General features: G+C 34.9%; 1 protein-coding gene across 2 annotated transcripts; it reads left to right on the top strand.

The window, feature by feature from the left end:
• The first annotated feature begins 8197 nt into the window (after positions 1–8197).
• RERGL (RERG like) lies at positions 8198–20301 on the top strand. 2 transcript variants are annotated; one of them, XM_059682309.1, is made up of 5 exons: positions 8198–8292; positions 9397–9453; positions 13157–13230; positions 14547–14695; positions 17359–20301. In XM_059682309.1, exons 1-5 carry the CDS (start codon positions 8241–8243, stop codon positions 17639–17641), a joined length of 615 nt encoding a protein of 204 aa, XP_059538292.1. In that variant the 5' UTR covers positions 8198–8240; the 3' UTR covers positions 17642–20301. The 2 variants fall into 2 exon arrangements, with proteins under 2 accessions (XP_059538292.1, XP_059538293.1); XM_059682310.1 differs by lacking the exon at positions 9397–9453 and having other exon boundaries at positions 8214–8292.
• Positions 20302–20625: the final 324 nt, after the last annotated feature.

The raw sequence follows: 20625 nt of genomic DNA, 5'->3' as shown, positions 1-20625 counted from the left end.
CAGGCAGGGCTGAGGGACCCTCCTCCCGCCCCCCCGAAAACACAAATTTTTGTGCACCGGGCCTCTAGTATCATATAAAAAGGAATTGGGTCGTGATTATGGAACCTGACAAGTCCTGAGATCTGCAGTCAACAAGCAGGAGACCTAGGAGAGCCTATGTTGTTTTCAGTCCAAAAGCTTGCACATTCAAGTCCCAAGCAAAGCTAAAGAACGGATGGTCAATCAATGATTCAGGCTTATGTGAACACATGTGAGGTGCATCTCTTCCAGGTTTGCACCCAACCCCCCCCACACACATGATTTGTCCTATTCTTTCCCTTCCGAAGCTCTTGTGCAGGCCGTTGGGAAGCCAGGCTTTGAAGATGTTGCAGGACAGTTGTTGCACTGATCAGGAGCTTTTATTTAATGTTTAATGTCAGCAAGAAATATACTTTTCTTCTGTTTGAACTATTGCATATTTTGAGGTTTATTTATAATGGGGTTTCAGAGGAATGATACTTTTTATTCACTCAACTTTATGTAATTGTAGGATTCAGCTTTAATTCTGAAAAATGCAGTTTTGGGATATTTTTTTCTACAGGGTAATACAAGGAGCTGGGAGACTACGAGTAACATATCCTGCTCACAGCTGCACGGCTCAGCCTGTAGACTCATTGTTTCTGTGGAGTGTGCATTCACTGAAGTAAACCATGTTGTTCATTTAAGTTTCCCATTACAGCAGCTGTATTACAGAAGACTGTTTTTTTTTATTTTCTTCTTTTAAATTGAATTTATGGGGATGGTATTGGTTAATAAAATCTATGTATCGTATTGTGTGTTCACCACCCCAAATCAAACCTCATTCCTTTACCATTTATCCCCCCTGTACCCTTATCTACCTCACCCCACCCTGTTTCCCTCTGGTAATCACCATACTGTTTGTGTCTATGAGTTGTTGTTGTTTTGTTTTTTTTGCTTATTCCTTTCACCTTTTTTTAACCCAGTCCCCCAAACTCCCTCCCTGCTGACAGCTGTCAGTCTCTGTATCTCTGAATCTGTTTCTATTTTGTTTGTTAGTTTATTTTGTTCATTGAATTCCACATACAAGTGAAATCAAATAGTACTTATCTTTTCTGACTTGCTTATTTCACTTAACTTAATAATTGGAAAGAATATATGCACACCTATGTTTATTGCAACATTATTTACAATAGCCAGTATTGGAAGCAACTCAAGTACCCATCAGTAGATGAGGGGATAAAAAAAAGCTGTGATATATTTATACAATGGGATACTACTCAGCCATAGAAAAGAAGGGAATCTTACTTTTGGTGACAGCATGGAAGAATAACTGTTTTTGAAGACCACAGCCAATTTTGTTCTACTGACCGACTTTAGGTAATTAATAGCTAGCTAAAATTTTAGCTTACTTACTAACCTTGGAGAAAAAACTAAAGGAGCATCAAAGAAAATGACTAGCCTCTGCACAAAGACTAACAAATTTTTAGAGAAGATAAAAGGGGTAAATATCCAAGTTGAAATTATTATTAGCTATCATGTTTCAAGTATTATAACTATAGCAGGAAACTAAAACCTTATGAAACAGAGAACACCTCAAGAATAATTTAAAAGAGTAAAAAAATTACTAAATCATTATCTTGAAAAGATAATTGTAATTATAAGTATACATGCTGAGGAAAATTAGCAAAGCCATTCAATTATTTAGGCTCACACATGCTTTCAAATCCTTAGAAAAGTGAAAGTATTCATCACTTTTTTTGAAAAAAAAATTAAGCCCATGTAATTTGGTTAATTACTAACATTACATATTGAATAAAACATTACCATATGTAACAGAAATAAAAGATTATCTTTCAAAGCTTGTTTTGAAAGAGATTTAGAATTATAAAGGCATAATTATCATAGGTCAATTCTGTTTATGATGTCAACTAAGTTTTTAAAATGCTTGGGAATGATATAAACATCTTTACTTCATTCAACTGCAATTTACACACACATTTCATATAGAAAAAAATCATATGCTATATATTACATTGTAACATAGAACAATACTGGTCATAAAGGTAAAGTTAATTATGATGGGGATTATATACAACTAGAGGCCCAATGCATGAAATCTATGCAAGAGTAGGCCTTCCTTCCCCCAGCTGTTAGCACCGGCTTCCCTCCAGCACCGGGGACCCAGGCTTCCCTTGTATCCCCAGCTTCGTCCAGAAGGTCATCCAGAAGGATGTCTGGTCTAATTAGCATATTATGCTTTTATTATTATATTTTAGAAATCTTACAGCAGAAGTTATCAAACGATTTCTTCCTCTAAATTAAATTAATGTATACAGTATTTCAATAAAATAACAGCAGACAAGGAAGCACTCTTAAAGTTACATATGTAATATACATATATATGTGTGTATTTATATTTATATGAGGTAGAATCAAGGAAACAACCCATAAAGTAACCCAGAAGTAACTTTATCTTTAAAATATTTGTTTTCTGTTAGTACTGTTAATCCTTTAGTAACTTGGATGATAATTAGGGGTGAAACAAATATCTCTATTCTGATTTAAAATGATCCATTTGTACATAGATATTTATTTTGATATTAATACATATAAAATTGCACATACCTTGCAAATAAATCTATGGGATTAAATATAAAGTTCAATTATGGAAAGTCATTGGATTTAAAACTATCTATCTATCTATCTATCTATCTATCTATCTATCTATCTATCATCTATCTATATGCATTTGCATTTGTTTCTTGCTTAGGAAGAGTTTCCCCAAGATCATTTGGAAGATTTTCATATATACATCAACTTGACCATTTCATTTTCTAGTTTAATTTTATGGTAAGATTTTTATTATTCATAGTTTATTTTCCTGCATGATATGAGGTATAGACATAGCTTACTATTCTATGACTTGTTCTTATGTTATCAGAACAATTTAAAAACAGCACACATAAAAACTTTATATTTATAATAAAATAACTTTTGTGGATTCAATTCCTATATGCAAAAATCTATTCTGTTAATGAGCATGTCAACCCAGTTCTAATAAGATAATATTTAGATATTTTTTAATAAGATTTGGTTCTTAAAAAATATTGTATCACTATCTTACCTAAATTTTCTCATTCTTTCATTTTCAATTTTCCAAAAGAGGCTATCCATATTAAATTAAACTATCATTGTTTGGATTTTAATTGTCATTGATTTTACTTTTAGATTAATTTGGTCATAATTACAATATCGGGTCTTTTTTTGTTGTTTGTCCATATATTCAAACCTCATCTTATAATCTTAAGTAAAGAGTTAGAGAATTCATCATATTAAAAAGTTATACATTACTTTTAGTTTTATTCTTCTGGCATTCTTTTTATTCTTTCTGTCCTTTCTTTTGTGAAAAGGACTGTATTTCTATTATGTTAGAAGTTAGTAATGGTACTGATGTCATAATGTTTCTCAGAGGTCTAAATATTGTGTACCTGGAAACCATTTTCTAAAAATTACCTGTTATATACTGTATTAAACACCCAACTAAGCATTGATTTTTATCATTTAGAATTATTGCTTGTGTTATATTTATCTTTTATCTGACCACATGACTGAATGGTCTTATGTATGCTAATGTATATAATATAGCTAAGGAAAAATATCATTGTAGATAGTAATCATTTTGTCTTCTTTTTTCCATTTGTGCTATTTATTTCCCTCACGTGTTGCATAGAAGTACCAATTCAATGTTAAAAAAGTAAGATATAACATCCTGTGTTTACAGGAAAAATAAGAGTATTTGGACATTGAAAACATAACCTTAAGTTAAGAAACCCCCTATTTTTAGGTTATAAAGTGTTCTGGTTTTTTTTAAAGTAGCTGTTAAGTTTCAAAAAAGCTTTTGGGACCATGCTGTTCATATAGTTTTTTTCCTTTATCTTGGTAATATGTTGAAATAGTCTACCATTTCGTGTTGTTTTAACCAACTTGACAATCTTGTAAGTTCTATTAGCTCATCATACTTGGTTCTTTAATTATATATCTGGGTTTGACATGCTATTATACTTAAGAACTGGGGATACATATTTATAAATGATATTGGTCTTTGTATTTCTTTGTTCTTTGCCTGTCTATGTATACTACTTATATCTGCTTCAGATTATGATAGACACAGAAACTCAGTTGGGAGTGTTTAGTATTTATCTTTTCAAGGTTCTGGAAGAGCATTATGGAACACAAATATTCTTCCTCCTTGTAGATTTGTTTGAATCACTCCAGCCTTCTGTATCTGAAACTTTTGATGGAGAAATTATGCATCTACACTAATAGAAACTATAGGGAAATAAGTTTAGCTGAGGACTGGTGAACTGAATTCAGGGAAATAGAACTATGAAACTAAAATTATAACACTATGAATAGTTTACATGTAATTGGTTTCTTATTTTTAACTAGAGGCCCAGTGCATGATATTCGTGCATGGGGGTGTGTGTCTCTCAGCCAAGCCTGCACCCTCTCCAATCTGGGACCCCTCGAGGGATGCCTGACTCCCCTTTTAGGCCCTATCCTGGTGTGATTGGGCCTAAACATGCAGTCGGACATCCCTCTCACAATCCAGGACTGCTGGCTCCCAACTGCTCGGCTGCCTGCCTGACTGATTGCCCCTAACCTCTTTGCCTGCCAGCCTTGTCACCCCCTAACCACGCCCCTGCCAGCCTGATCGATGCCTAACTGCTCCCCTGCTTGTCCGATTGCCCCTAACTGCCCCCCCCCGCCAACCTGGTCACCCCTAACTGCCCTTCTCTGCAGGCCTGGTCACCCCTAACTGTCCTCCCCTACAGGCCTGTTCCCCCCCAGCTGCCCTCCCCTGCTGGCCTGGTTACCCCCCCAATTGCTCTCCCCTGCAGGGCTGGTTCCCCCCAACTACCCTCCCCTGCAGGGCTGGTTCCCCCCAACTACCCTCCCCTGCAGGGCTGGTCGTCCACAACTGCCCTCCCCTGCTGACCATATTGTGGTGGCCATCTTGTGTGTTGGAGTGATGGTCAATTTGCATATTACATCCTTATTAGACAGGATGTTAATGACCATCTCTCATGACCAGAATCTATAAGTATTGTTTATCTGTTCACTGAGACATTTCTAGCATTGTGACTAATGCCAATCCCATAGTAGACACTCAATAAATTTTTGTTCATTAAATAAATAATAAAACAATAAAAATAACTTTGTTTTGGTTGTGAAAGAATGTATCTTTAGGGACATGTGAGAAAATTCTCAGTGGTATAATAATGTATCTATCAGAATATAAATATGTTAACATTCTTTACTAGGGGCAGAAAAATATATTAGCACTTTTGTTTCTTAGAAAGGTATGTGAGTAGTTATATTCTCTCTGTTCTGGTTGCTATCTCAACACCAGAGTACTTTCTTATTAGATTTACTTTTGGATTCCAAATGGAAGTAGGGAAGAAGAGTATATGGTAAAAGAGAGAAGTATCTTGATAACAACTATTCATATATTGTTTTCAAATCATGCATGTTATGAAGTTAAGATTTTCCTTCCTGTCAGTAGATAAATTTCCTACGAACTCCATCAGAATATTCTCAAGAAGATAAAAATTGAATTTCTCCAAATAGAAGAAAAACACTCAGTTCCATAGTGGAACAAATCATCTGGTAAACTTCCTTAAAATCATTCTTATTACTTTTAATATATTTGTGTGAATTAAAGATAAAACAACTTATTTAAACATTCTAAAAAATAAAAATAAAAAAAAAATAAAAATTCTATAGTTTGTAATAAAATGATAAATTTAAATTGTTTCAGGTCTTAACTTGTTGATCCCACAAATTGCCATACTTTCTCTTTCATTTTTTCTTTCCTCTCTTAATAGGTCCCTCTTATTTCTAGCTTAACCTACTTTTTTTTTAAATATGCTTTTATTCATTTCAGAGAGGAAGAGAGAGGGAGAGAGAGATCAAAACATCAGTGGTGTGAATCATCCACCGGCTGCCTCCTGCACGCCCCCTATTGGTGATGGAGGCTGCAACCAAAGCATGTGCCTTTGGGTGGAATTGAACCCTATCCATTGAGCTAAATGGGCTAGAGTTTAACCTACTTTTTGAAGACCTTTCTACCCACTGCTTTTCTTTTTCCAGCTCTTACAACTCTATTTTAATATTGACAACATTTATTGTAATTCTAGTTGTTTCCATCCCCCTGTTAGATGTATAGACTCCATTGGGGCAGAAAATTCACTATTTATTGTTGACCTCATAAACCCAGAATAATTTTAATAAAAAGTGACAATTAATGTTTTTCAATAAATGCATTTTTAAAAAGCATGTTATTCCTGTGATCAACCTAGCCCAGTGGTCGGCAAACTGCGGCCCCTTGAGTGTGGCTCTTCCACAAAATATCACGTGTGGGTGCACAGTACAGTACGATTGAAATTTCATGGCCACAATCAAGGGGCCAAAGAGCCGCATGTGGCTCGCGAGCTGCAGTTTGCCGACCACTGACTTAGCCAGGAAATAAAACTTCTCCAAGTGGGCCTCAAAATTTAGTACACAATGGTTGAATTCTTCTATTTTTTGTTGTACTCTTTACTCAACTGCCAAATTTATACATATATAAATGGGGAAAGTAAAAGATATTCCACTAATGTGTGGACTTGGAGTAGAAGGGAAGATTTATGAAAAGAAGTATAAAAGAATCATCACTTTGCATATTATATTTACCTCTTTATTTCATAGCAAGGATGAATTTTATCAAAATACCCCTTCCAAATTTTAAAATTTATTTTCCTTAATTACAAAGTACTACATAAAGAAACCTGACAAGTTTCTTTTTATTGCTCTTTAAGCAACTTGAAGCTGATTGCTTTTCCCCCCCCACCCCCTGAAATCTTACTATTAGGAAAAAAGGAAAAAACGAGATAGAGAAGTTTCTTATTAAGAAAGACATTAGAAGGGTGGCGCTGCAGTACCCATATTTCTCCTTGAGATTTGAGACTCAGAAACACAGGCTCATATACTGGTACATCACTGTCAATACTAAACGAATTCATTGAGGTAGCCATTTTCTTTTCATGACTGACTTTCACAGAAGAGATGCAAGGAAATAAAGACTCAGGTATTAATGGAAAAAGCAAAACTGATTAAATCTAAGTAAATTTATAGAAATGTTTACTCATCCTCTAAAACCTTTCTTTGTTTTCTTTCTTTGTTTTGTTAAAATTCTCACCCAAGGTTAGTTTTTCCACTGATCTTTTAGCGAGAGTGGAAGAGAGAGGGAAAGACAGAGAGGAACATCGATGTGAGAGAAACACATCGATTGTTTGCCTCCTGCACACACCCTGACTAGGGCTTTGGTTGCCTCCTGCACAGGCCTTGACCAGAATCAAACCCAGGACCCTTTGGTTCAAGGCTGATGCTCTGTCCACTGAGCAAAACCAACTAGAGCTAAAAACTTTCTTAACAAAGTGAGATTATTTTTGTAGGTCCTAGGAGAAGGTAGATTCTATGTACAGAAAAACAGAGTATGAAGAGCTAGGCTTCTGTTAAGTTTTTAACTACCTAGATATATAAAAGCCTAAGTGACAAGCTGACCACTTGACTGTTCAACTGGTATAGCTATGATGCGCACTGACCACCAGGGTGCAGACGCTCTATGAAGGAGCTGCCCCCTGGTGATCAGTGCACTCCCACAGCAGGAGCGCCTCTCAGCTGACTGATGGGCGCCAGACACCAGGCTCACGGCTGGGGAGCTCAGCTGCCGCAGTGGCAAGCCTCTCCCCCCTCCACAGCAGCGCTACTGAGCGGTGGCAGTGGCAGCAGGTGCAGTAGGCCAGATTGAGTGGGAGCAATGCGGTGCCTGGCCTGGGCTCAAGCTCCTCCCCGGCCGCCTGCTGCTTTGCGCACTACTGCAATCAGGGGTCCCAGATTGCGAGAGGGTGCAGGCCAGGCTGAGGGACCCCAACAGTGCACAAATCCATGCACTGGGCCTCTAGTTGGCTTAATAAGTCTTCGTTTCTAAATAGTAGCTCCAAATTGTTTTTAATGGCATATGCTCAAAACTACCATAGGAAAATATTTTTTTTAAAGTTATTATTGGATGGTGGAAATATGGGGTGGAGTTAGCCTTAGAAAAATGAGAGCAGCATTACTTTTTAAAGAGCACACACTTGTCTCAAGTCAGTATTGCTCCACAAGACAGGGCTGACCAAGACGGAACAGAAAACAACATGAATGATGTGAAGCTTGCTGTCCTGGGTGGTGAAGGAACAGGCAAATCTGGTGAGTGGCGGTATTTCCTCGGGCATGGTGCAGAGTGCAGATAGAGTGAGAAATATATTGATGTATATATAAAACTTGGTATAATGATATAACTACATATTGTGTTTTATTAGCAGTTTTCATTTTAGAAGCAAGTTAGGCAATTCACTGTATATTTAAAGAATTTTTAGACAGTTTAGGAAAGATAACTGTTGAAACTATTAGTTTGTCTCTTGTTTTACTGATGTTTAAATTAATAGGAATATAGGAATAACAGGAAACCCTCCATCTATCCCACTTACTTCTCAGTCCAAGACGCCTATTCTCACACCCACCAGTGGCCAAACGACGGCCATGAAAGGATTCTTCTGCCTTAGACTTGGGGTGAAACGACATTCCTTAAAACCTGTGGATCATTTCCTAAATGCCACATTACAGGGGGAAAAAAAAACAAACAAAGCAAAACACACTCTGGAGGGGCATGGCTTTGTAGATGCCTAGGAAGTAAGCAACATTTGCCCAGACTTGAGAAACCATCTTTTTTTTTGTTTGTTTTGTTTTTACTAACATTATTGTAATGAGGATGCCAGCAATAGAGCTTCCTGAGCCTAAGGAATCATAATTGGCCAAACCCAGGCACTTTAATGAGATAAACCAACACTATAGGCCCTTTTTCTAGTTCCTGTATTTTGAAGTCTCTCTATCCTTAAGCAATTGCAATTGTTTGATATTGTCCTTGTCATTATGAGCATGTAGCACCTTAGAACCACATTTCATTTGATAAAGAAAACAAAGATATATTATAATTCTTGCATCACAGATATAATGAGAAATCCATTTCTGTTAGGAAAGGTAAATTGCCTTCTGTGTTTGCATTTGTGAATTAATTACACAGTGATTTGAGTAGAGAACATTCTAAGATCACTTTCTTTCTAGCCTCCTAACCTTGATAGTTGTACAGTGGAAATCTTGCTGACTATTATTTAGACCAGAATTCAGTAAAGTTTTATGATCTTCCTGATGCTTGGTCATTTTTGAGCTGAAAGATAAACCTCTATGTACATAACTAAATTATCTGTATCCTAAAATAGAAATGACCATCAATCCTGCTTTTTTGTTGTTCAGCCCTTACAGTGAGATTTCTAACCAAGCGATTTATTGGAGAATATGCTTCTAATTTTGGTAAGTCTCTACGTTAGCCTTTTTCCACCCTAAAATTTCATATCATAATTAAATAATAATTAAGATCAGAAAATAATTTTAATGGAAACTTTAATTTTTATACTTTTAAGCAACTTAATTTTTTTTCACAGATTCTGGTTAGAAATGCCAAAATAAGTACTTGAACTGATAAAATTCATCTAATTTCATGTTAACTGAGATGGATTAGAAAGTCACTTGGTTTCAGTTTAAAATTAGCAAAACATTAAAACTGAGATCCACCCCCCCCTCAAAAAAAAACATATTGTAGAGCAAGTGAGTATGAATATTTTTGTAAGCTATGAAACAGTTTTGAAATTAAATCGGCATCTGTTGAAAGAGAAGGGCAAATTAATTATAAAAGCACAAGTAACTTCAAAATAAGCTTTATTTTTATTGCAAAACTGTGTGAAAATATCAGGAAAATTATGTCTTGATTAAAGATCACATCTAATTATCTAGGTTGCTTATGTAAGTTTCAGAGAAATTCTAAAACAGATGTCAGGGTAACATGATATAATTTTATTATTTTGATCAGGATTAACATGACATATGGGAAATATCATGGTGGAGAACTAATAAAATGGGAAATGTTGCCAGAGGTTTGAGTATAATTTTGGCTCAGCAATTAATCAACATAATTGTACTAATATCTTACCTGATTGACTGTATGGGGAAAATGTGTTGGCTTTTAATTTAAAAAGAATGACAGGTTTATAAGGAGTGTGAAAATTGGGAAAAATAGAAAATAATTATTATGTTCAATAATACTTATTTAGAGTAAAAGGAAATTATGATAACAAGTGTGTTTTTCCATGAGAAATAAATATAAACAAAAATCTTTAGCATCCAATTATGAGATATCACTTTTAGAGTATTTTAGAGAATAACTTTAGAAAGTATTGCATTGTGTTGTTTTCTACATATACATTATAGTATTTCAGTACATATGACACTGTGAGCATCTTAGGACAAGTGCTTGAAACTGGTTATAGAAAGAAGAAATATATAGAAACAGAAATTCTCATTGTTTTATTTCTCAGGTCAGCAATCTCAGTCCAAAAGGTCAACATAACACATAAGCTAGCAGTCAGACATGAGAGAATGTTCCAGAACTACAAAGCCAAACATAAATAAAACAACACCCCAAAACAATAGCCCCAATAATGAAAAAAAAATACCACCTTAATCTTTTATAAGATATAGTTTATAAACAAAGTATACACATTTCTGGTTGTTACATCCCTACTAAGAATATGAGACCTAGAGACATTTTGAAAAGATCACTGAATGAGCAAAAGGTGACCACTGTATGAAAACAAACTAGCGAAAAAATGATTCCATCTTGTAAATAAAGACTAGAAGGAGAAATAATAAAATTCTAAAAACTTAAGAGTTGATGACTCCTGCTGGCTGTTGTTGAGTTTTGAGGTGGACTTTAAAAAACAAAATGTCTAGAAGAAAATTTTATGGTTCACAGTAGTAAACTTAAGTGAAGTTTAGAAGGCATTGTCTGAAAACATATTTTAAGGTTTAATGAAACTGTATTAATTTCATTAAATGTAACATAATGATTTTAAAACTCATTCATAACTTTCTGAGGTTGGCTCACCAAATTTCTGCTACAACTTCCTGCTGTGAGTTATAGAGAGTTTGCCAGAATGGGTCATGAGTTTGTGTCAGTATTCCATTTTGGAGAGAAGTGGATATTTATTAAAACATTGGAGGAACAGTTACAGAAAAAAAAATCCTTCATTCATTCAAGAAATATTTATTACACAACTGCCATGTCCCAGGTACTCTTAGAGGTAAATAGGTTAGAGCAATGGACAACAACAAAAATGAAACAAATATACAAACTCTCCGAAGACTTATATTCTGGAGGGAAGGGTTAGTCAATTAAAAAACATTAAATATAAACTATGATGAAAACTATAAAGAAAAAGAAAGCATGGGGTAGTGGCCCTATATTGTATGTGATAATATCTAATAGGGTGATCAGATCATACCCAACTGAGGAGATATTTGTAAAGAGATATCAAGGTGGTAAAATTGAACCATGAAGATACTTGGGGAATTACATTCCAGCAGAAGAAACAATTATCAAAGTTCTGAGACAGGAACATTCTAGAAAATGTGAGGGACAGAATGCTGGATGGAGTAGCTAAAGTGGAGAGAATTTCAGAGGCAAGAGCCAGGGAGGTCTATTGAGGTCATAGAAGTAATAGGAGACTAAATAATCAGCTACATTCTCAGGCATTTTAAAGGTTTTGGTTTATCCAAGTGAGATGAAGAGCCATTGGAACACTTTGATCAGACAAGTAACTTGATCTGGTTACAAAGTTCACTCACATTTGCTTCTGTGTTGAGAATAGATTAGGCACAAGAAAGGAGTAAGGTGAGGGATGAAGCAGAGGGGTAAGTTAGAAGGCTTGGTAATAATATAGGCAAACAATGATGGCTTTGACAGTGTATTAGCAATGGTGGTGATGAGAGGCTGATAAATTCAAAATATACTTTGACTGTAGAGTGAAAAAGAATTTTTAACAGAATAAATATGAGATGTAAGAGAAAGAAAGAATCAAGGATGATATTAAAGCTCTTAATCTGAGAAACTAAAGTTAAGGACATGCCACTTAATGAAATGGAAAATTGTGGATGATGCAGTCTTAGCAAGGAGATGTCCATTGTGTATCTAAGCGAAGATGTCCAATTGTAGTAGTTGTTCCTATCTAGAGTTCAGGAAAGAGGTCTGGGCTACAGGTATAAATTGGATTCATTAGCAATAATTGTTACATAATGTCTGACCGGATGCAATTATCAAGGGAGTGAGAATAGGTAGAGAGGAGATCCATAAAATGGATTCATGTTTGGAGTGTGGGAAGACATGTATGGCAGGTCAAATAAAACAAAAAGAGTAATTTGGAGCAACAGGGAACAATGCAGAAACCAAAAGAGTGTGTTGCCTTGAAAGACATGTTAAGGAAGCCTTTTAAGAAGGCAAAAGTGATTAACTACTTATGCTACCGACAGAACAAGTAAAATCAAGGCACAGAACTGACCATTGTGTCCAAAACCATGACCTTGATAAGAATAGTTTGAGTTAAGTAATTGAAGTTAAAGCTTGATTGGAATAATTAGAAGAGCATGGGAGGAGAGAAAGTGGACACAGGATGTATAGATGCTTACCAAAAGGCCAGCAGAGAAATAGGGCAACGGTTAAAAGATTGTGAAATCTAAAAGATTGTCAAGTTAGGAGAAGTACAGTTGTCATGATACATATAGTGAAGAGGAAAAATTTATGATGCACAAGAGAGATGTTGAACTTGTGAGTCCATGTCTTTTACTAGGTCAGATGAAATGCTGACTAGTTCATAGTGAATAGATTGGCCTTAGATAGAAACACAGATAATTCACCCATAGTAATAGGATGGAAGATAAATATATAAGCACAAAGGCATGCAGATGAATAGGTTTGGCGAATTTCACTTGTAGAAACATACTAATATATGAACAAATACAACTAATACATGCTTTTTGACCACTAGCGATAAATGAAAGCCACTGTAAAATTCCATTAAAATATGACAGCTTGAATTTTCAACACTGTAATCCAAATATAGGTCCATTTTTTTTTATTCTGGAGTATTTCCATACTGACAATGAACATATGCATATTTTGCAGAATCCATCTATAATAAGCATTTGTGTTTGGAAGGGAAGCAACTGAATCTAGAAATATACGACCCTTGTTCTCAAGTAAGTAAAACAACATACTCTTTTATTTTTTCAATCATTATTTGAAGAAGATTGGATAAGGGTCAGTGTAAAGTTGCCGGTCTTCAAACTAAATTTTCTTTTTTTTATCTTAATTATTAAAAATTTAAGAGATTATTTTTAGTGTTATGAATTTCATTATCTAGCGTCTCTGTAAAGTAAGATTAAACTATTATATTATAAATATCTTTAAAATACAAATATTAGGCTGGATTTATAATAAACTAGAGGCCTGGTGCACAAATTCATGCACCAGTGGGGTCCCTTGGCCTGGCCTGCAGGGTCAGGCCAAAACTGTCTCTCTAACATCCCCCGAGGGGTCCCGGATTGCAAGAGGATACAGACCAGGCCGAGGGACCCCACTGGTGCATGATTGGGGCCAGGGAGGGATGCAGGAGGTTGGCCAGCCAGGGAGGGACCGTGAGAGGGCTCCAGGGCATGTCTGGCCCATCTCGCTCAGTCCCGATCGGCCGGACCCCAGCAGCAAGCTAACCTACCAGTCCACTATCTGCCCCCTGGTGGTCAGTGCACATCATAGCGAGCAGTTGAGCGGCCTTAGCATATCATTAGCATATTATGCTTTGATTGGTTGAATGGACAACCAGACGACTGAACACTTAGCATATTAGACTTTTATTATGTAGTATTTTTATCAGGTCACAATGTAGCTTTTAGAAGTTAATAGTTTAATGGCTTATCATTCAAGTTTATATGTTCACTGTTTCCTTTATGACTAACCACTGTTGATTGAACATAAAATAGACTTTGAATATAAACTTCTTTGTTTAATCAAATACAAAAAAAGTGAAAATAGTATTATATAAATAACAGCGATTCAAGATTTCAAAACAACTCCATGGGACAGATTATTTTACTTGATGAAAATCTACCTTAAATCATTTGAGCTAAACCTTATCTTTTTTTCCTGCTTTAAATATAGCACCCAAATCAATAAGTACTCTATTTATTAATATAGATAGAAAATATTATATCTTTTCAAAATTACATGTGGATATTTATTTAAAAGACAACTACAGCTTATCAATTTTTCAAAGAAAGTTGGAGATATTTTCTTAGAGAAAAGTTGTAAAATGAAGTAGATATGACTTTATGATAGATTATATTTTATGGACTTTTAATCAAAGAGAATGATGAGGAAATAAACTACATTTTAGAAAATACCAGTGTTTGGCTTATTGAATTCTCTTCTAAATGAAATATGTCTTCATTAATTAATTCTAAAGTGTAAATACAGGTGTCAGATTCCACCACTTTCAATGTGCCTGGTTTGTTTGCAGCCACAGAAAGCAAAATTTTCCCTCACAAGTGAGCTGCATTGGGCAGATGGATTTGTTATTGTATATGACATCAGTGACAGGTCTTCATTTGCTTTTGCGAAAGCACTGATCTACAGAATTCGGGAGCCACAAACTAGTCATTGTAAAAGGTAAGACATTTCTCATTCCTCTCCTTTCTTTTTAGTAAATCATCATAGAGCTGTAAGCATCATTAGGAAGAGTTTAATACAGCCTTCCAATTACAAAATTTAACAGCCCTGAACAATTCACCTTCCATTCCACAGGAGTTATACATGTAGTAAAAGGACTAAGATGAGAATACTTTATATCCTGGCTGACATAAACAGTTACTTGCCCTGAATAAATGGCTATTTTACAAGACAGCTTCTATTGTTAACATGACACTCACTTGCAAAATAATGGTCCTTTGTACACAAGATAGTTCGCTTTCCAACCTTTTCTTTTTATTCCCACAAAAATGTTAAGGATACTAAATAAATCCAGATTTATTACATTTGTCATCCAATTTCTAGTCATTTGGTTGTTCAATCTATCAAAGCAAAATAGACAGCATAATGAAACCTATACAAATTCTAAGTATGAGAATACATTTTTCTTCATTTCACCTACTAAAATAAATAGCTAATCAACAATGGCCAATTAATTGTCTTGACAAAAGTAACTATGAAAAAAGACATAGCTTTACCTTATTGCATTAGTAGATATAAGTTTAAACATATAAATTACCTACTTTAATTTTTTTGTTTTATAGCCTTTCCCATTTAAAAATGTTTATTTTTATTCAAAATGCTGATGTAAGGGTTTCTGTGTGCTCTTAAGCAAAGTTGCCCTTAATCTAAAATAACATTCTAAACTGAGAAGCAAAAAAAGCACAATACTAGTGATTTTTATATCTATTTTAAATGCCCACTATCAAGAAACCATCATATAATAATTGATAAAGGATATTTCCCTGGAGTCAGTTGGCGGAAATTCTTGCTATATCTGATTGACCTTAGGTAAATCCTCTAATCTCTAAGACCTAATTTTTCTGATAATAAAACTGATGGAAGCATGTTAGGAGAAAAGTATGTGATGTTACTAGGGTACCCCACAGCTCTGATTTCCAATAATATTACTGTGTGGTTTCTTTAAACATCATTGTTTCAAGAATGAAATGTTTTATATGTAAGCATCATGACTTAGGTAAAGGACAGAGATAATAATCCTTTGATATTCCTCCAAATCGAAGTAAGCACTCAAGAATACAAAAAAAAATAAATAAATAAAAAATACAAAAAACAACTTTCTTTAACATTTCCAGATAATCTTCTTAATGTCCTGACTAAATAATTTGTAGAGTATTTTCAATCTGTATAGACTAGAAAATCAACATGACATTGTTTTATTAAAATTACATCCCATATTTGTGACCCACCTTCAAAATATTTTACAATTCCCCATTAATTCTTTACAATAATTTTCTGAACTATGTAGAAAAAGTTATTATTAATAAAACCTCAAAAATCCAATGCATACAGTGCTTTTTCCCTCATGGCTCACACTGTCATATGAATGAAACTAACTCTTAGTGGAATCTGAGGACAATATCTTTTCAGATAGAGTTGATTACTGCATTTATTCAATTCTTTCCTATAGTAGATATCTTGGCAGAGTTTCTCACCACTTATGAACTAGTAATCTTACCATGTTCTTTAAAAAAACTCTGTTTTAAGAATGTTCTGTTGTAACAAATGAGGATACACTGATATTTGCCAAAGATATATACTTAACAAGGAAATATATTTCTTAAATAAACAGAAAAATTGTACAAGGTCATGAGATTGTGAAATTTTTTCTTTATTATGTGATAATGGATATTAACAAAGAATAAACAGCAATTAGTATTGAATAGTATTATATCTTATTATATATCTAAATTGTCCAATCACAGTAGCTCTTTAATAAAGACTTAGTCCTCTTTCAATTGATAAGAAAAAGAAAAATGATATTTATTAAGCATTTTTATTGCTTTGCACTGTGCTAGTTATTTTTATATACATTATTTCATTTAATTTCAATGAGAATTCTGTGTGATCATGACTATTTTACTATTTTCCACATATAAGGAAAATGAAAATTGGAAAAATAGTAATTATGCCTCCTTAGTAAACAGAACCATAATTCAAGAATAACTTTGTGTCACTTCAAATCATATGCTTTAAGAGCCTTACTGCTTCTGTGTCATTTACTACATTCTATCTAAAATAATTGTTGTGCATACATGGGGATATGTGTCAAATGCACATGACCATAAATAACACATACTATTTTTTGTCTGTTTTGGTCCGTAATTCTTGTTTACATAAACCTACTTAATCCTGCATAATAAAAGAGTAATATGCAAATAGACCGACCGGTGGAATTACCAGTCACTATGATGCACACTGACCACCAGGGTGCAGATGCTCAATGTAGGAGCTGCCCCCTGGTGGTCAGTGCACTTCCACAAGGAGAGAGCCGCTCAGTCAGAAGTCGGCTCAAGGCTGGCCAGAGCAGTGGCGGTGGCGGGAGCCTCTCCCACCTCCACAGCAGCACTAAGGATGTCTGACTGAAGGTTTAGCCCCGCTCCCCAGGGGAGCGGGCCTAAGCTGGCAGGTGGACATCCCCGAGGGCTCCCAGGCTGCCAGAGGGCGCAGGCCAGGCTGAAGGACACCCCATCTGAATGCACGAATTTTTGTGCACTGGGCCTCTAATTAAAAAATAATTTTTAAAAACACTCTTGCCAAAAAATCATGTATCTGTATTTCAGAGTTGTGGAATCAGCAGTGCTTTTGGTTGGTAACAAGCAAGATCTCTGTCATGTGCGAGAGGTTGGCTGGAAAGAAGGGCAAAAACTGGCATTGGATAACCGGTGCCAATTCTGTGAACTGTCTGCAGCAGAGCAGTCTTTGGAGGTAGAAATGATGTTTATCAGAATTATCAAGGACGTCCTGACAAACTTCAAACTCAAAGAAAAGAGAAGATCCAGTGGATCTAGATCAATGGCCAAATTGATCAATAATGTATTTGGAAAGAGAAGGAAATCTGTTTAGTAGACATGTGATCTTGAGGGTTTATTATATCAGAGAGTTTCATTCATATGCTAATTGAATTTAACCTTTGTTTGCCATTTAACAAATATTTTAGAGATATGAAGTGATTGAATATGAACCACAGCTCTGTTTTTCAATATATAGTTTGCCTTTTTGGTTGTTTGTATTTTGTACACTCTGCTTCACACTTAAACTTCTCTTTATTACACAAAATCGCCTTCAGTATAAACTATTGGTGGATTACTATACAGTTTGCCTTGCAAATGAACATTGCTCTGTAATTTTATTAAACTGTCATTCTACAGTCCTGTTTGCCTTTATTTTATGTATTTCTTTAGAATAAACATATGGTTATATTCATGTATTTCATATTTTGTAGGACTTAATTTATTTTGTAGGACTTAATTTATATACCTGTGAAACTTCATGATCTATTTAATAGAAATACATGAATTTAATTTTTAAAATGTCTTCATGATAATCCATTGAGTTACTTGAAAATGCACACATATTACTTATAACTTAGGCTTTCAGAAGTTAAATATTTTGCCTATAAGTACCTAGTTTGTAGTTGGTCTGATGTTGAAAAATCTCTGCTTTGCTTTGTATGCTATGCTAACAAGGGCAATTATAACAGAGAAATTGGCTTACATAGCTAAGATCGTTTTGGGATCAAAAGATTAGGCTTTTATAGTTCATTTAGGAATCATACATGATAAGGAAAGAAAAAAATAAGAACTGATTGGTAAATATATAACCTTTAAGGACTTATTGCCTTGAAAGAAATATTGCATTAGATACAAACATTTTAGGCCTTACCAGATTACTTTGAATTTCCTTCTGAAGTCAACCAACTACCTCATGGACTTTATTGCCGTTGCTCCTGCCTTCGCTAAACTTACCACCTACTACGATTTTCAGCCACATCGCTGAAAATTAAGGTTAAGTATTGGTTAAGTATTAGAGAAGTTAAAGTGGGAGTACAAACAATCTACTACATACTTGGTTACCATGTAGCATCAGTATCCTGGGGAAAAGGGTGGAAGATCTTGAGTAGAGGGTGATTCTATAGGAGTGGGGGTAGGGTGACTCAGAATATTAGGCTGTTTAGGAAGGAATTCATTGACTTGGTGTTACTCACTATGAATCATGATTCAAATCTTTAGGACCAACACCTAGGGCTCATTTCTATAGCTTTGCTGTTCATTAGAAGTCTAACCTTGATGATATGCTAGAGTAAAAGTGGTGCAAATAAAAGGACTTTGTGTGGTGGTATACAAAGCCATTCATAATGCTCATGAAGATGGAGGAGTTAGACTTGATATGGTAAGTTTGACTAAGCACCCATCATTTGACTGGGTTCTCTCGGACAATTCAAGGGAACTTTGAAGTGAGGAATGCACTGGTGAAGGGCACAGGCAACGCTGAGAAGCTTAACAATGACTGTGCTCTCCAGGTTAGAGTTGACAATAGGAAGGCTGCCACTGAACTGCAGTCCTCAATGCTGATGATAGAATCCTGGAACAGCAGGGTCTGAGGACAGCATTGAACCCTTCCTGTTATGCATTCACTGTCATAGACAGGGTTGAGGCTCCATTTTGATACTACTGGCTGGTTGGAAACTTAGAAGTGGCATGCTCCATGAGCTGTACTGAGGCAAAGTCCATATTGTGGACTCATGCATTGCTTCCATCCCTGCCACCAAGGCTGTGTTATCAGGAGTCCATTACATAAGCACAGCAGTGGTCAAGAAAAGAGACAGGTTATCTGTAGGGCAGGTTGTCCTGTCCATCCAGTTGTAATGTGACTACTCATTGGTGGATGCTGTCTGGTGGGCATTAACATGATACACAAAGATCTTTATTTTACGCCCTTTCTGAGAGATTCATTCACATGCTTTTTCTCATGTTATTCTTGTAGCGATTCTTCCAGTCTTTCCTCTTCATTGTACAAAATAATGCTCAGATATATATCTCTAACCAATTGGCAAAAATATGATACCTACCTAGAAATCTGTACCACATGACACCTTTCCCACTATACAAGGTAGACAACAAAGTGTACTTCTTGAAACTCTGACAAATGGGATAATTTACTTTCACTGATGAACTTCATGGTTACCTTCATGTGGGATGCAATGAGCACAGCTCTCTTTTGGCACTAGTACATCAAGCTTAAGTGAGAAAAGCTTCTTATTAACTAGGGATGTTTAGATTAGATTGCTATGTAAATGAGAAATGAACCTCTAGTGTAAAGAATTATTCTGGTAAAGTCAGTGATATACTTTTTTGGTCAACTATAGGAATTTTATTAATATTGTATAATCTTTGTATGGACTACATATGTATTTACATATATACATGTATCCCAGTTTAAGCAATTACACTTTAAATTAAGTTTTGTTTTACTTTATTCTTAGTTTTCTCCTGGATAATCTTAGTTTTAGAGATTTGGTTAAAATTATTTTTCCAGTTACAGAATGATTCTTTGGGAATAGTATTGCATTAAAAATGAAATATTTATCCATATTATATGTAAGGACCCTGCTATCAATATGGTATGGAAATTCTTTCATAGATTAGCTGTGTATATGTATCTGTGATGTGTCAGAGTACAAAATTTCTCTGTTAAAGATATTACAAAACTTTATTATACCATGATTTTTTATCAGTATGGCTTGCTTACATTATTATAAGTATTTTATGACACATACTAATAATAACTAGTGCTAAAGAGAGAGAGATGTGTTAATTAACTTGTTTGTGGTAATCATTTCACAATGTATACATATATCAAAACATTCTGTTGTACACTTTAAATATATTATAATTTTACTTGTCAATTGTACCTCATTAAAGCTGGAAAATCACCATTGTTTTACAGTAAAAAGAGAATTTACATTTTAAGAGGTAGTTTCTATGAGGCAACTTTAGAAATGAACTGCTGATTTTTCTGAGTGAAATTTAAAAGTAGTTGGATAATTT

This window comes from Myotis daubentonii, chromosome 2 (assembly GCF_963259705.1).
Source record: "Myotis daubentonii chromosome 2, mMyoDau2.1, whole genome shotgun sequence".
NCBI classification, from domain to species: Eukaryota; Metazoa; Chordata; class Mammalia; order Chiroptera; family Vespertilionidae; genus Myotis; species Myotis daubentonii.
Note: the sequence above shows the minus strand (reverse complement) of the source record. Positions and strands in the feature narration are given on the sequence as shown.